This window comes from Cherax quadricarinatus, chromosome 20, assembly GCF_038502225.1.
Source record: "Cherax quadricarinatus isolate ZL_2023a chromosome 20, ASM3850222v1, whole genome shotgun sequence".
Lineage (NCBI taxonomy): Eukaryota > Metazoa > Arthropoda > Malacostraca > Decapoda > Parastacidae > Cherax > Cherax quadricarinatus.
Window position 1 is genome coordinate 3,764,233 of NC_091311.1, and position 18,612 is coordinate 3,782,844.

The window sequence follows — 18,612 nt, forward strand, 5'->3', positions numbered from 1 at the left end:
CTCTCAACCTGGTCCTAGTGGCATTAACCCTTTGACTGTTGCAACCCCCAATCCTGAGGTGTCTCCTGGTGTCGCAAAATTTAAAAAAAAAAAAAAAAAAATTTTCTTGTGAAATGATAGAGAATCTTTTCCCGATTGTAATGACACCAAAAAAACGAAATTTGATGGAAATCTGACGGAATTATGCTCTCGCGAAGTTAGCGACCTCAGCGATGTTTACAAATCGGCGATTTCGCCAACTTTGAGCCCTATTTTCAGCTAATTCCATTGTTTCAGTCGCCCAAACTCATAGCTATTTCTTTAGAACTCCATTTTTTCTATCGATTGAGTACAAGAAACTGCCCATTTACCGATTTCAACTACCTAATAATGTGGTCAGAAATTTGGAATTTGGCCAATTTCACAAAAACTAAAAAATATGACAATTTCAAAATAAGGTCCAGAATGAACAATGCAGACATTCCTGGCTCTAAAATAACATTTTCTTTGTTCATCAGTCACATCTCCAGTCCCCTCTGATATTACTCTTGCTTTCTATTTTGAATTTTTATTCAAACAAAAAATAGAAGACTTACTATTATGCAGACTACTGCAATACTGTAATAATTGTATAAATAACATCAACCCATTCGTGACTGCATATGAGAATGGCTAATTGGACATTTATTGGAAAATGGCATCATTTGCTTACTTTTGAACATTGGCAAAAATCAAACATTTCCCCTACTTTGAGCTCCATTTTTAGGTTCTTTTTATAGTAAAATCAATCAAAATCACCTCTCTTTCTATAATATGTTTTACATTCTGTCAAATGAGATCAAGAAAATGAGAATACAACCATAAATACTATACGAAAGTAGACCACGAGGTTGGCATTTTAACCCTTTCAGGGTCCGTCCCATAGATCTACGGCTTTATGGTGAGTGTCCAAACCGTAGATCTACGCCATGAGCTCAGCTCACTCTGATAAACTGTGAGTGGTACATTTGGGCCTAGATATGAGAGAATACATCTATGTGGTATGTGTGCACCACATAAAACAGATCCTGCAGCACACTGTGTATAATGAGAGAAAAAACTGAAATCATGATTTTTCGATTAAAACAGCAACTTTGCAGTGTTTTTTCGTATGTTTTTTGTAGTTGTATTTGCGATTTCTTGGTCTCATTTGATAGAATGGAAGACATATTACAGAAATAGAGATGATTTTGATTGGTTTTAGCACTGGAAATGGCTTGAAACTGAGCTCAAAGTAGCGGAAATGTTAAATTTTTGCCGATATTCAAGAGTAAACAAACGACCTCACACGTCTAATACACGTCAGCTGGTGGGTCTAATATACATTCACAAATATGGTGATGATATTTATACAATTATTACAGTATTGCATAACAGTAAATCTTCTATTTTTTGGTGTGAATAAAAATTCATTATGTGAATAAAAAATCAAAATGGAATTTATTTGTAAAGCCTCAAAACATAACTAATGAACAGAGGAAATGTTAGTTTAGTGCCAGGAATGCCTACATTGTTTATTCTGGACCCTATTTTGAAATTGGAATATTTTGAACTTTGTGTTAAATTGGCCAAATTAACAATTTCCGATCACTTTATTTTGTAGTTGAAACAGTTGACTTGGCGATTTCTTGTGCTCAATCGATAGAATAGAAGTAATACTAGTGAAATAGCTAAGAATTTGGTTGATTGGAATAATGTAATTGGCCTAAAATGGGAGTCAAAGTCGGCAAAATCGCCGATTCGTAAATATCGCTGACACATCAAAATTCGCGAGAGCATAATTTCGTCAATTTTACACCAAATTTCGTACTTTTTGTTTTATTACCTTCACAAAAAGATTCTCAACGATTTCATAAGAAAAAATAACAAATTTTTTTTTTTAAATTCTTGGACACTGGTGCGTGACTCCAGATTTGGGCCTTGGACCCTGAAAGGGTTAATTAAAAAAAACGGTCGGAGTTTTTTTTTTCTCATTATGCACTGCGTGCTCCAGGATTTTTTTTACATGGTGCACACTGACCACACAGACCCATTCTCTCACATGTGGGCCTACCAGCTTTCTCCTGCTTGATTTGAAGCCGCTAGATTTTATGAGTATATATACGTCAAACATGGTACCTCGTAAGACGTACATATACGGCCGCGACAGTCTGAGGATTAAAAGAAGAAGGGAAGTAACCCCGAAAAAGGACTTGCCACCTCAAGTCCTAATGGAAGGGGATTCCCCTTCTAAACACTAAGACCATCAACACACTCCCCTCTTCCCATCCCATCAATCATCACCAGATCTTCAATAAAGGTAAGTGTCATGTAACTGTGCATGTCTTCTTCAGTTTGTGTGTATTAAAATTAATATTTCATGTGTTAAAATTTTTTTTTTTCAATACTTTTGGGTGTCTTGCACGGATTAATTTGATTTCCATTATTTCTTAAGGGGAAAATTAAATTGACTAACGATTATTTTGACTAACGATGAGCTCTCAGGAACGGATTAATAGCGTTAGTCGAGGGTCCACTGTATTTGGGAGTGGACGTGTCAGCGGATGGGTCTATGAAAGATGAGGTGAATCATAGAATTGATGAGGGGAAAAGGGTGTGCGGTGCACTTAGGAGTCTGTGGAGACAAAGAACTTTGTCCTTGGAGGCAAAGAGGGGAATGTATGAGAGTATAGTTTTACCAACGCTCTTATACGGGTGTGAAGCATGGGTGATGAATGTTGCAGCGAGGAGAAGGCTGGAGGCAGTGGAGATGTCATGTCTGAGGGCAATGTGTGGTGTGAATATAATGCAGAGAATTCGTAGTTTGGAAGTTAGGAGGAGGTGCGGGATTACCACAACTGTTGTCCAGAGGGCTGAGGAAGAGTTGTTGAAGTGGTTCAGACATGTAGAGAGAATGGAGCGAAACAGAATGACTTCAAGAGTGTATCAGTCTGTAGTGGAAGGAAGGCGGTGTAGGGGTCGGCCTAGGAAAGGTTGGAGGGATGGGGTAAAGGAGGTTTTGTGTGCGAGGGGCTTGGACTTCCAGCGGGCATGCGTGAGCGTGTTTGATAGGAGTGAATGGAGACAAATGGTTTTTAATACTTGACATGCTGTTGGAGTGTGAGCAAAGTAACATTTATGAAGGGATTCAGGGAAACCGGCAGGCCGGACTTGAGTCCTGGAGATGGGAAGTACAGTGGACCCTCAACCAGCGATGGCATCGATTAACGATAAATCTGACTAGCGATACATTTTAACGCAAAGTTTTTGCCTCAACTAGCGCTTAAAAACCCGACCAGTGCTATTCGTTCCGTACCATACGCGTCCACTTTGGCCTGAGCGCGCCTCACTTGTTCCTTGGTGCCAGTGTTTACAAGCCAGCCAGCCACCGCGGTCGCTCCCAAACATAGAACAACTGGAACATTTCATATTATCACAGCCTTTGTAGTGATTGCACCTGCAAAATAAGTCACCATGGGCCCCAAGAAAGCTTCTAGTGCCAACCCTACAGCAAAAAGGATGAGAATTACTATGGAGATGAAGAAAGAGATCATTGCTAAGTATGAAAGTGGAGTGGGTGTCTCTGAGCTGGTCAGGTTGTATAATAAACCCCAATCAACCATCGCTACTATTGTGGGTAAGAAAATGGCAATCAAGGAAGCTGTTCTTGCCAAAGGTGCAGCTGCTGCTGCACCACAGTCAGCTGTTGTTGTTGCTGCACCACCATCAGCTGTGTTACTCGAAGATGTGGAGAGAGTGTTGTTGGTGTGGCTTAACGTGAAACAATTACCGAGAAACGATTAACCCCGGAGGGTTAGCCACCCAGGATAACCCAAGAAAGTCAGTGCATCATCGAGGACTGTCTAACTTATTTCCGTTGGGGGTCCTTAATCTTGTCCCCCAGGATGCGACCCACAACAGTTGACTAACACCCAGGTGAACAGGAAAAAATGCCTGGAACTAGTGCTCATATTGGTGAGGTTAGTGGGGAGGATGTGGAAGAGTTGGTGGAGGAGGACAATGACGAACTAACCACTGATGAGCTGCTAGAGCATCTTCAACAGTAAGAGGCCACACCTGAGGAAACTGCTTCAGAGGAGGGGAGAGAGAAATTGAAGAAGTTGCCTACTTCAAAGATTAAGGAAATGTGTGCAGTGTGGCTTAAAGTGCAAACCTTTTTTGATGAAAATCACCCTCACACAGCTATTGCAAGCCGTGCTGGTGACTATTACACTGACAATGTTGTGAAACACTTTAGGATAAAGGAACGAGAGGTACAGGCCTCTATGGACAGATATGTTGTGCGACAGAAGTCCAGTGACTCTGAAGCTGGTCCTAGTGGCATTAAAAGAACAAGGGAAGTAACCCCAGAAAAAGACTTGCTATCTCAAGTGCTAATGGAAGGGGATTCCCCTTCTAAACACTAACAAGATCAACGGTCTCCCCTCCTCCCATCCCATCAGTCATCACCAGATCTTCAATAAAGGTAAGTGTCATGTAACTGTGCATGTCTTCTTCAGTTTGTGTGTATTAAAATTAATATTTCATGTGGTAAAATTTTTTTTTCCAATACTTTGGGGTGTCTTGCACGGATTAATTTGATTTCTATTATTTCTTATGGGGAAAATTAACTTGACTAATGATTATTTCGATTACCGATGAGCTCTCAGGAACGGATTAATATTGCTGGTTGAGGGTCCACTGTACAGTGCCTGCACTCTGAAGGAGGGGTGTTAATGTTGCAGTTTAAAAACTGTAGTGTAAAGCATCCTTCTGGCAAGACAGTGATGGAGTGAATGTTGGTGAAAGTTTTTCTTTTTCGGGCCACACTGCCTTGGTGGGAATCGGCCAGTGTGTTAATAAAAAAAAAAATAATAATAAATATTTCTTATGTGGAAAATTAATTCGACTTTCGATATTTTTGACATTCGATGAGCTCTCAGGAACGGATTAATATCGAATATCGGGGGTCCACTGTTTTATTATTATTATTATTATCATTATTACAGGTCCTCCATCACAAATCCAGCATCATTGGGACCTGTAGTGTACTGGATTACTGAGTTTGCAGGATTACAGAGTAGTTAGGTTAGAATACACTTAATAAAATTAACCAACTTGACTTACACATTGAACATTGGCAAAAATCGAACATTTTCGCTCCTTTGAGCTCAATTTCAAGGTACTTTTCGTCATGAAAGCAATCAAAATCATGTCTATTTCTGTAATATATCTTCCATTCTATCAAATGAGACCGGAAAAATGAGAATACAACCATAAAAATCATAGGAAAATATACTGCAAAGAGGTGGCTAATGGCTGAGAAGTGAACTCCCTTATTTAGCATCCATCTCATTTGTTTACTCTGAAACAGCCAAGCAATGGACCATTTCTCCTAGGTTGAGCTCTATTTCTAGGTATTTTTTATCGTGAAAGCAATCAAAATCATATCTATTTCTGTAATATATCTTCCATTCTATCAAATGAGACCAAACAAACAAATTTTTTCTTTAAAATGTATCGTATGCTGGATTTAACGTATGCCGATGCCATCGTATGCCGTGGGTCCACTGTACGTACTAAGTTTTATTCAAATCATGAGGATAACAAGGAAGTAGAGAAAGAAAAAAACACTTGGGCCTGTGAGTGAAACTGTTGATGAGGTTACGTATTAATAGTATTATCAGTAAAGTGGAAAATCTTTCTTCTTGTGACCTCATGTTGTGTGTTTGTTATGATTGGTTTAGTTGCTCAAAGGTATTCCATGGTATCTGTTTATTTATTTGTTTATTAATTTATTAATTTGAACATGATACATAGAAGTAAGATAAGATAAGAGATAAGATAAGATTTCGTTCGGATTTTTAACCCCGGAGGGTTAGCCACCCAGGATAACCCAAGAAAGTCAGTGCGTCATCGAGGACTGTCTAACTTATTTCCATTGGGGTCCTTAATCTTGTCCACCAGGATGCGACCCACACCAGTCGACTAACACCCAGGTACCTATTTGCTGCTAGGTGAACAGGACAACAGGTGTAAAGAAACGTGTCGAAATGTTTCCACCCACCGGGAATCGAACCCGAGCCCTCCGTGTGTGAAGCGGGAGCTTTAGCCACCAGGCCACCAGGCCTGGTTAAGTGTAACATGCCAAAGCCGCTTGTATGCAGATCATTATGGGCAGGCTTAAAATTAACTGAAGATTAACTAATCAGTGATATATTCAGTGGTAGACATTATTGTAAACAGATAACAGTTAAGCACAAATGAGCATTTCAAAGACAGGTCATATGGCCATTTACTGTGTTGCTGTGCATTCAGTAGAATGGAGTACAGTGGACCCCCGGTTAACGATTTTAATCCGTGCAAGAGGGGTAATTGTTATGCGAAATAATCGTTATATGAATGAATTTTCCCCATAAGAAATAATGGAAATAAAATTAATCCGTGCAAGACACCCAAAAGTATGAAAAAATTTTTTTTTTACCACATGAAATATTAATTTTAATACACACAAACTGAAAAAGGCATGCACACTTACATGACACTTACTTTTATTGAAGATCTGGTGATGATTGATGGGATGGGAGGAGGGGAGAGCATTATCTTCTTACTGTTTAGAAGGGGAATCCCCTTCCATTAGGACTTGAGGTAGCAAGTCCTTTTCTGGGGTTACTTCCCTTCTTCTTTTAATGCCACTAGGGCCAGCTTCAGAGTCACTGGACTTCTTTCGCACAAGATATCTGTCCATAGTGGCCTGTACCTCTCGTTCCTTTATCACTTCCCTAAAGTGTTTTACAACATTGTCAGTGTACAGGTTGCCAACACGGCTTGCAATAGCTGTGTGAGGGTGATTTTCATCCATGAAGGTTTGCACTTCAAGCCACTTTGCACAGATTTCCTTTATCTTTGTAGTAGGCAACTTCTTCAATTTCTCTCTCCCCTCCTCTGAACCAGTTTCCCCAGGTCTGGCCTCTTGCTCTTGAAGTTGATCTATCAGCTCATCAGTGGTTAGTTCTTCATTGTCCTCCTCCACCAACTCTTCCACATCCTCCCCACTAACCTCCAACCCCAAGGACTTTCCCAATGCCACAATGGATTCCTCAACTGGCACAGGATTCTCAGGGTTAGCCTCAAACCCTTCAAAATCCCTTTTGTCTACACATTCTGGCCACAGTTTCTTCCAAGCAGAGTTCAAGGTCCTCTTAGTCACTTCCTCCCAAGCCTTACCTATAAAGTTTACACAATTGAGGATATTAAAGTGATCTCTCCAAAACTCTCTTAGAGTCAGTTGAGTTTCTGAGGTCATTACAAAGCACCTTTCAAACAGAGCTTTTGTGTACAGTTTCTTGAAGTTGGAAATAACCTGCTGGTCCATGGGCTGCAGGAGAGGAGTGGTATTAGGAGGCAAAAACTTCACCTTAATGAAGCTCATGTCCCCATAAAGTCGCTCTGCCACGTCTGTAGGATGACCAGGGGCATTGTCTAACACCAGGAGGCACTTAAGTTCTAATTTCTTTTCAGTTAGGTAATCTTTCACATTGGGGGCAAATGCATGGTGTAACCAGTTATAGAAAAATTCCCTAGTGACCCATGCCTTACTGTTTGCCCTCCACAGCACACACAAATTATCCTTGAGGACATTCTTTTGCCTGAACGCTCTGGGAGTTTCAGAGTGATACACTAATAAAGGCTTCACTTTGCAATCACCAGTAGCATTGGCACACATGAGAAGAGTAAGCCTGTCTTTCATAGGCTTATGTCGTGGGAGTGCCTTTTCCTCCTGAGTAATGTAGGTCCTGCTTGGCATTTTCTTCCAGAACAGGCCTGTTTCATCACAATTAAACACTTGTTCAGGTTTCAGTCCTTCAGTTTCTATGTACTCCTTGAATTCCTGCACATATTTTTCAGCCGCTTTGTGGTCCGAACTGGCAGCCTCACCATGCCTTATCACACTATGGATGCCACTACGCTTCTTAAATCTCTCAAACCAACCTTTGCTGGCCTTAAATTCACTCACATCATCACTAGTTGCAGGCATTTTTTTAATTAAATCGTCATGCAACTTCCTAGCCTTTTCACATATGATCGCTTGAGAGACGCTATCTCCTGCTAGCTGTTTTTCATTTATCCACACCAATAAGAGTCTCTCAACATCTTCCATCACTTGCGATCTTTGTTTCGAAAACACAGTTGAACCTTTGGCAAGAACAGCTTCCTTGATTGTCTTTTTGGTGCCCACAATAGTAGCGATGGTTGATTGGGGTTTCTTGTACAACTTGACTAGGTCGGCGATACGCACTCCACTTTCATACTTATCAATGATCTCTTTCTTCATTTCAATGGGAATTCTTACCCTTATTGGTGTACGGTTGGCACTAGAAGCTTTCTTGGGGCCCATGGTCACTTATTTTCCAGAAACAGCACCGAAAACACTGTAATAATACGAAATATTCCGAGTGTATGCTTGGATGTTAGCGCGGAGGCTGGCTGGTAAACAATGGCACGGGCGGCACATGTGAGGCTGGCTGAGGGCGCACATTGGACGCGTCTCGGACGAAAATCGGTGAGCGGGTTTTTAATCGCTATGCGCGGCAAAAATTTTGCGATTAAAGTAAGCGGTATGCGAAATAATCGCTATGTGATGCCATCGTTATGCGGGGGTCCACTGTATTCTGTTAGGTAATGTAATTAAAAATAACACAGTTTGGTTGGGTCACAGGTTAAACATTTATGAGATACAATTACTGAGTATTTATTTAGTTGTGGGTGAATAAGTGATTTTTAAGAAGAGACTTGAATTTATAAACAGTGTTTCTTTTATACTCACAGGTAATGAATTCCAGAATTTTGGGCCTTTTATGTTCATTGCGTTTTTGCATAGTGTGAGATGGACACGAGGAACATCAAAGAGTGATCTATGCCTTGTGTTATGGTCATGTGTTTTGTTGAGGTTGGTAAGGAGACATTTGAGGGGAGGGTTTATATCTGAATTAAGTGTTCTACGTATGTAGTAGATACAATAATAAGTATGGATGTTTTGTGTGGTGAGTAGGTTTAGTTTTGAATATTGGTGGAGTGTGCTGCCTGTAGTGGGAATTTGTTATCATTCTGACTGCAGCCTTTTGTTGGGTAATTAATGGTCTGAGATGGTTGATTGTTGTTGAGCCCCATGCACAAATTCCATAGGTGAGATAGGGGTAAATAAGTGAGTGATATAGGGCCAGGAGGGCTGACTGTGGAACGTAGTACCGTATCTTCGATAGTATGCCTACTGTCTTGGAAATTTGTTGTATATGTGTTTGAAATTCAAGGTGGATTCCTAAGAATTTTCCATCTGTGAGCTTTGTGATAGGTGATCCATTTATCATTATGTTAAGAGGGACATCTGTAGCTCTGTTACCAAACTGAATGAAGTAGGTTTTGTTAATGTTGAGAGTAAGTTTGATAGTCCTCATCCAGGTAGATATTTTCTGTAATTCGGTATTCACAGCATTGGCTAGCATGACTGGGCTAGGGTGAGAGAAGACGTATGTAGTGTCATTTGCATATAGTGTGGGTTTGAGTAGTTGTGATGCATTTGGTAGGTCATTTATGTAAACGAGAAAGAGAAGAGGGCCAAGGACACTTCCCTGTGGGACACCAATTGTAATTGGCTGTGCGGAAGAGTTTGCTCAATTTGTGTACACATATTGGCTTCTGTTGCTGAGGTAAGACTTTAGGTAGTTGAGGGAGTGCCCTCTAATACCATAGTGCGACAATTTTATGTGGAGCAAGTCATGGTCAACTATCAAAAGCTTCACATAAATCAATGAAGATCCCCAGTGGGACTTCTTTTTTCTCTTGTGCAGTGTATATTTGTTCTAGCATGTGTATAATAGCATCATTCATATTTTTATTAGGCCTGAACCCAAACTGACAGGGGTTGAGTATGTTGTGGGAGATGAAGTAGGAATAGATTCGCTTATGAATTAATTTTTCAAAGATTTTAGAGAGAGGGTGTAAGTTGGATATTGGCTTATAGTTATTCAAGTCTGTTTGGTCTCCTCCTTTATGGATCGGGGTGACTCTCACTATTCGATGGATTTGTTAAAGAGTGTTGCAATGATTGGTGACAGCACTTGTGATGCTTTTTTGTATATAAAGGGTGGTAGGGTATTTAAATCTCCTGTCTTTTTTTTAGTGTATTGATAATAAGGGAGACTTCTGTTGGGTTAGTCGGAGCTGGGAACAGTGTGTTCGGGTAGTTGCCAGTGAGGCAGTCATTGGGTGGGGTATTTGAGCTTGGGATTTTATTGGCAGGGTGTTTTCCTATGGTGAAGAAGAAATCATTGAGTCTGTTTGCCTTTCAGTTGGTGGGAGTTGGGGTTCATCTGGTTTTGTTAGTTCAATTGCACTTTTTCCTGATATCTTTTTTGTTCCTAGAATTTCTGATACAGTTTTCCAGGTCTTTTTTTATATCACCTTTTAAGTTGAATAATCTGTTCTCATAATACAATTTTTTAGCCCTTCTTATCAGGCTGGTTAGGATTGATGAATAACGTTTTGTTTGGTCTCTTGTTATGTGACCCATTCTGTACTGTTTTTCGTATAGGTGCTTTGTATTTATGGATTTGAGGATGCTGGGTGTTAGCCAGGGACTGTTCGGTCTCTTAACTGTCATCTGTTTAGTTTTTTTAGGGCAGTGCTTGTTATAGAGGTATTGGGTCTTTTTTAGAAAATTATTAATACATTCATCACAATCTGTATAAATTTCTAGCTCAGTGTGCCAGTCAATGTTTGTCACTGCTGTTGTGAAGTTATTAATGGCTGCCTCATTGTGAAGTCTGAAAGTGACTTTAGTAGTGTCTAGGGGTAATTTGCCAAGGTTTGTGATGAGGAAGGTAAGGTAGTGGTCTGTGGTATTATCTGTGATTATGCCTGATTTTAAAGAGGATATGGTGTTGGTCCAGATGTGGTCTAGTAGGGAAACACTAGTCTCTGTAATTCTTGTAGGTTTTGTTACTGTTGGTAGCAACATGCAGTTACTCATAGTGTTTGTGAATTCAGTAACTGGTGGGTCCTGGTCTTGTAGGAGATTTATATTGAAGTCACCTGAGAGTAGTAAGTGATCTTTGTTCATGCGTGCATCAGTTATCATACGGCTAATATTTGACTGTGGTACTCTGTAGATGTTTATCACTGTGAGAGGTTTTTGTAGGTATTTGGATTTGAATTTAGGTAGTATATATTCCCCATGTTCATCCCTTGTGCAAGTATTAGTGATACATTCTAATTGGTCTGAGTAGTATATAGCTGTGCCACCCTCTTGTTGATCTGGCCTACAGTTGTGTATGGCTGTGTAACCAGGAATGGCATAGACATCTGTAGTATCAGGCTTTAGCCAGGTTTCGGTGAGAGTAATGATGGATATACTGGCATGCAGGGAATTTAGTAATGCTATGAGGTCATCGTAATGTTTGCTTAAAGATCTGACATTGTAGTTAAAGACAGTTATGTTGTTGGCTCTGAGAAGTGCCTTTGTTTGTTCTGCTGTGTAGTAATTACAGTTACTGATTGATTGATTTAAGTCATTCAATAAGAGGTTGGTATGAGGATCAATGCTTGTAATCATAAGATTTATAGTGAATCTTTAGTTAGAATTAAGTATAAGACAAAGTAAATATTCTAAAGCTAAAAAATAGCACCTGAATTATTTTAACAAATGTAAAAATATGAGCTTAGGTAGTTCTTTAAAGCTAAAATAAAGGAGACAATATAAAAGGGACTAAAATAATTTGTGGTGAACAAATAAAGTGATGATCAAATAAAGGAGCTTGGGAATATAACAGTAGATAGTTATTTAAAGGTAGTTCTTTAAAGTTAAAATAAAGGAGAACATATGAAAGGGTCTAATATAAGTTGCGGTGAACAAATAAAGTGGTAATCAAATAAATGAGCTTGGGAATATAATGGCAAAATAGTGAACTTATTACACTTTAGCACCTGAAAATAGCACCTTGATTATTTTAACAATTGCAAATATATGAACTAAGGTAGTTATTTAACCCTTTCAGGGTCCAAGGCCCAAATCTGGAGTCACGCACCAGTGTCCAAGAATTTAAAAAAAAAAAATTTGTTATTTTTTCTTATGAAATCGTAGAGAATCTTTTTGTGAAGGTAATAAAACAAAAAGTACGAAATTTGATGGAAAATTGACGAAATTATGCTCTTGCGAATTTTGATGTGTCAGCGATATTTACGAATCGGCGATTTTGCCGACTTTGACTTCCATTTTAGGCCAATTACATTATTCCAGTCAACCAAATTCTTAGCTATTTCACTAGTATTACTTCTATTCTATCGATTGAGCACAAGAAATCGCCAAGTCAACTGTTTCAACTACAAAATAAAGTGATCGGAAATTGTTAATTTGGCCAATTTAACACAAAGTTCAAAATATTCCAATTTCAAAATAGGGTCCAGAATGAACAATGTAGGCATTCCTGGCACTAAATTAACATTTCCTCTGTTCATTAGTTATGTTTTGAGGCTTTACAAATAAATTCCATTTTGATTTTTTATTCACATAATGAATTTTTATTCACACCAAAAATTAGAAGATTTACTGTTATGCAATACTGTAATAATTGTATAAATATCATCACCATATTTGTGAATGTATATTAGACCCACCAGCTGATGTGTATTAGACGTGTGAGGTCGTTTGTTTACTCTTGAATATCGGCAAAAATTTAACATTTCTGCTACTTTGAGCTCAGTTTCCAGCCATTTCCAGTGCTAAAACCAATCAAAATCATCTCTATTTCTATAATATGTCTTCCATTCTATCAAATGAGACCAAGAAATCGCAAATACAACTATAAAAAACATACGAAAAAACACTGCAAAGTTGCTGTTTTAATCGAAAAATCATGATTTCATTTTTTTTCTCTCATTATACACAGTGTGCTGCAGGATCTGTTTTATGTGGTGCACACATACCACATAGATGTATTCTCTCATATCTAGGCCCAAATGTACCACTCACAGTTTATCAGAGTGAGCTGAGCTCATGGCGTAGATCTACGGTTTGGACCCTGAATGTAAAGCCGTAGATCTACGGGACGGACCCTGAAAGGGTTAAAGCTAAAATAAAGGAGAAAATATATAAGGGACTAAATTAAGTACAGGTCTTCCATCACAAATCCAGCATCATTTGGACCTGTAGTGTGCTGGATTACTGAGTTTGCTGAATTACAGAGTGGTTAAGTTAGAATACACTTAATAAAATTAACCAACTTGACTTACACATTGAACATCGACAAAAATCGAACATTTCTGCTAATTTGAGCTCAATTTCAAGGTACTTTTCGTCATGAAAGCAATCAAAATCATGTCTATTTCTGTAATATATCTTCCATTCTATCAAATGAGTCCAAAAAATGAGAATACAACCATAAAAACCATATGAAAATATATACGTACTGCAAAGAGGCGGCTAATGGCTGAGAAGTGAACTCCCTTATTTATCGTCCATCTTTTTTATTTTTGTCGTACGTTAAGAAGTATCTTTCCATCATACATTGCCCAAGTTTCAATGAGATAGCCCAACAAACAACCAAGAAAAAAAAATATTTACCAAAAATCATATATGGCAAGCCCAAGCCAGGTACTGGAAATAAGTCACTTTGTCTGACTTTTCTGGGTTATCCTAGGTTCTGTATACATACACTGCTATGTATGATAATCTATGTAACTGTATTTGTGTATACCTGAATAAACTTATTTACGTCTAGTCTGTCAACTGAGTACAAGAAACCGCCCATTCACTTATTTCAACTACCCAATAAAGTGGTCAGAAATTGGCAATTTGGCCAATTTCACACAAATTTCAACAGAGGCCAGTTTCAAAATAGGATCGAGAATAAGCAGTGCAGACATTCCTGGCACTAAAATAACATTTTCTCTGTTCATTAGTCACATCTACAGGCCCCTCTTGTATTACTCTTGCTTACCATTTGGAATTTTTGTTCACAAAAAAAAAAATAAAAGATTTACTGTTATGCAGACTTCTGCATTATTGTAATAATTGTATAAATAATGTCAATCCATTCTTGACTCCGTACTGGAATTTAGACTGGCAGGTGGACAGGTATTGGACGGTGACGTCATTTGTTTACTCTTGAGCTTCGCTAAAGAATAGAACATTTTTGCTACTGTGAGTGCAATTTCAAGGTTGTTGAGGTGGTTCAGACATGTAGAGAGAATGGAGCGAAACAGAGTGACTTCAAGAGTATCAGTCTATAGTGGAAGGAAGGCAGGGTAGGGGTCGGCCTGGGAAAGGTTGGAGGGAGGGGGTAAAGGAGGTTTTGTGTGCGAGGGGCTTGGACTTCCAGCAGGCATGCGTGAGCGTGTTTGATAGGAGTGAATGGAGACAAATGGTTTTTAATACTTGACCTGCTGTTGGAGTGTGAGCAAAGTAACATTTATGAAGGGGTTCAGGGAAACCGGCAGGCCGGACTTGAGTCCTGGAGATGGGAAGTACAGTGCATGCACTCTGAAGGAGGGGTGTTAATGTTGCAGTTTAAAAAACTGTAGTGTAAAGCACCCTTCTGGCAAGACAGTGATGGAGTGAATGATGGTGAAAGTTTTTTTTTTTCAGGCCACCCTGCCTTGGTGGGAATCGGCCAGTGTGATAATAAAATAAAATATTTTCGTTATGAAAGCAATCAAAATCATATCTATTTCTGTAATATATCTTTCATTCTATCAAATGAGACCGAAAAAATGTGAATATAACCATAACAACCATACAAAAATACATATACCTCTAAGCAGCCGCTAATGGCTGAGAAGTGAACTCTGCTATTTATGGTCTGATTTCTTTCATTTTTGGTGTACGTGAAGAAGTATTATCTTTCCATCATACATTGCCCAAATTTGAATAAGATAACCCAACAAACAGCTGAGAAAATAATAATAATATAATAATAATAATTCTTCTTCTTCTTTCAACACACCGGCCGTATCCCACCGAGGCGGGGTGGCCCAAAAGGAAAAACGAAAGTTTCTCCTTTTACATTTAGTAATATATACAGGAGAAGAGGTTACTAGCCCCTTGCTCCCGGCATTTTAGTTGCCTCTTACAACACGCATGGCTTACGGAGGAAGAATTCTGTTCCACTTCCCCATGGAGATAAGAGGAAATAAACAAGAATAAGAACTAGAAAGAAAATAGAAGAAAACCCAGAGGGGTGTGTATATATGTGCTTGTACATGTATGTGTAGTGTGACCTAAGTGTAAGTAGAAGTAGCAAGACGTACCTGAAATCTTGCATGTTCATGAGACAGAAAAAAGGACACCAGCAATCCTACCATCATGTAAAACAATTACAGGCTTTCGTTTTACACTCACTTGGCAGGACGGTAGTACCTCCCTGGGCGGTTGCTGTCTACCAACCTACTACCTTGAAATAATAATAATATAATAATAATAATATCTTTATTTATTACACGTACATGAACAAGGTATATAGGCCTAGCTGACATCAGTGACATACTACTGTATAGAAAGGCACTTGTTATGCTGAGTATTTCAAGAAAATTAGGTCAGTGTCCCAGGGTAACACCCACACTAGTCGGCTAACACCCAGGTACCCATTTACTGATTGGTAAACATAGACAACAGGTGTAAAAAAACACGCCTAATGTTTCTACCCTGGCTGGGAATCGAATATTTACCAAAAATCATATATGGCTAACCCAAGCCAGGCACTAAAAATAAGCCACGTTGATTTTTTTGGGGTTATCCTAGGTTCTCTACACATATGCTGCTATGTGTGATAATCTATAGAGAGAAAATAACTTTTTTGTTTCATGTTTATGGTGGAGTACGAGTGTATATCATAGTTGGCCCTGTGCTATACTCCGTTTTCTCTAATATAAGCCCCCAAGACAAGGATAGGAGAATGGTATTTGTTTACCATATCCTCTTCATAACTCTGTCGAACTGCTCGGTGTTATGCCAAATAATTTTTCATTCTGGAGTATTTAACATGTTTTATGTTATTTATATTGTTTCTTATGTCATATTAGATCAGTTGTGATAGGCAAATAAGCTGTAGTGTTGATACTAGCATAATAATAAAGTATATTCTCCTGCTTCATGAGACTGAGCTCATGGCAACCGACAGTGGCTTCAGATCCACCTTATCTTTAATGGATAATGTACTGTGTAGGTGCTTTACATAATGAGAAGCATTTCTTTTATTCATTGGAACCATGGCTAGGGCTAAAAGTAAGCAGGTTAAAACAATAAATGGAGAAAAAGAAATTGGAATGACTTATGCAGCAAGTAGCACCACCAAACAGTACCAGCAGGTTGGTGTGGCGACCCTGGAAATTTGAAATTATGCTAGCCAAAATCAGTGCTGAATAATTGAAGGAACCGAATAACTGATTGCCGGATTTGTGATGGCGGACCTGTATTGGTAAACAAAGTTAATTGGATAGATAGTCACTATGATATAATATTGATTTGGGAGTAAGATCTGATTTGTAATATATAATAAGTTGAGCAATTAATTACAATCTAAAAAGTAAAAAAAATATGAGGTAGTTGCTTTAAAAAATCAGCAGATAAATGTTCTGCTTATATTTTAACTGCTGAGTTTGATCTTAAAACAGAAGTTAATTCCACATCAAATCTGAATTGCAGATAAAACAAATATGTTTATACTGGCAAGGTGTAACAGAATGTTTGCTTGTTTTTAGAATAACTTAGCATGTTGGGTATAAACAGTACTATTATATATGCTAGTTCTGCTGTAACTTGCAAGTGTAAATGGTTCATTTTAAGTTTTGTTTTTGAGAGATGGATATATCGTAAGTTTTAATTCTTCATGAAAATTTAAGTTTTCATTTTAGTTAGTGTTTTATGGTTTTGTGTTTAATGATTGTTTGGGCTTAGTTATTTAAGATAACTTTTTAATCACATTTTTAATGTTTTAATTGCTGAGAGGCCATTGTGTTTCTGATTAAAAATAATGAAATTATTTTCTTTACAGGGCCAAGCCACTGACATTCAGATACACGCAGAAGAGATTCTCCGATTAAAAGACCGGCTCAATAATCTTTATGTTAAACATACTGGCCTTTCTTTAGAAAAAATTGGTAAGTTTGTAGTGTGATGCAATCCAACTATGATATATAAATACTAAAGAATCCTCTCATAATTTTAGTTGGTATCAGCCATTTTAAATTGATAGGTGTGTTGACTTTAGTGTTTTATAACCTGGAAACACTTTTCTAGGTGACATGGGGTCCCAAGATCCCAGCAGAATAGTCATGTCCTTGATGTTACACGATACAACTGTTAACAATACTCATTACCCTTGAGTTATACAATATAATTCTTAACAATACTCATTACCCTTGAGTTATACAGTATAATTGTTAACAATACTCATTATCCTTCAGTTATACAACTCTTAAGAGGAAGAGCATGTAGCGTGTCAGCGTGCCTCGTTGTGCTCCGTGTTTTCTCGTGTTTTCACGGTCAATCTTACGTGCTAGAACTTTAATTTGTGCCATCAATCCTATACGATACATCCCTCTAGCGCCTGGAACCAATCTTGGGCAGAAAACATTATATACTGAGTCAAAAAAAGGAGAATTAGTGTGCACTACCTAGCAGAGTTTACTGCCAGAGGGGAATCATAGGCCTAGTGTGCCGTGTGCAAAATAATAATAATGGAACTTTTCTTTGTCAGAGGAAAGAAAGTCTCCCTGATAACATTGTGTATACATAGTGTATAGTGTATACTACAGTGGCTCCCTAGTATATAGATAAGAAATGCTAAAGTGTCATTTGAAAACAGGTGAATTTGTAAATGAAGTGATAAGCCTATAGAGGCAGATGCCAGAAGTCGCCACCTACTTACCACACTGGTCAGCTGTTTTAATAATCTTCCTGGCCTGCTAGTGTACTCGCATATAATCTGGTGATACCAGTGAATAGCAGAATACAGTGTTGTAGTAGCAACTAACCAGTATTATAATGGTACTTTATGGAGTGGAGTGACTTTCATTAGTTTCTTTTTTCTTGAAATACCAGACGTATACTGTGAATGTCATATAACCTGTAGTTACCAGCGGTCGCAATATACACAACGAGAAGCAAATATTACTACAGAAAAAGCGTCTTTCCTCCAAAATTTCCACCAGTCAACTATAGTGATAATGTAGTATTTATTGTGGTGGGGACGGAAAAAACCTAGAAAAGCTAGATACAGTGATCGATAAACAAGGGTTGAGGCTTGACTGTTTGTCATTGTAGGAGCTGCCAGCAATCACCGGTTCTTCAACACGCAAGTTATACTTTTGTATCAATCAAATCACATATTACTCGGGTAGATAATTTCCAGTAGATCCTTCATGTGTTAGCCCAGTATGTTTTAAATAAGTGACCCACTGATCAGATCAGACTGGTTCCGAACCCTTGACTGGTCGAACCCTCGACTGGTCCGAACCCTCGACTGGTCCGAACCCTCGACTGGTTTCAAACGGATTCGTTGGACAATAAAGCAGACTGTAAACGGATGTAGTTGTAGGTGCCCTTATCAAACACAAACAATA

The 18,612-nt window shown here is 38.5% G+C and overlaps 1 protein-coding gene across 2 annotated transcripts in view; it reads left to right on the plus strand.

Moving 5' to 3' along the window:
• LOC128687535 (ATP-dependent Clp protease proteolytic subunit-like) overlaps positions 1-18,612 on the plus strand; it is a 254,816-nt gene that overhangs the window by 217,880 nt on the left and 18,324 nt on the right. For both annotated transcript variants that reach the window (XM_070086866.1, XM_070086865.1), the window contains one exon: positions 17,043-17,148. In XM_070086866.1, the coding sequence (XP_069942967.1) occupies positions 17,043-17,148 (106 nt within the window). The remainder of the gene's footprint in view (positions 1-17,042; positions 17,149-18,612) is intronic.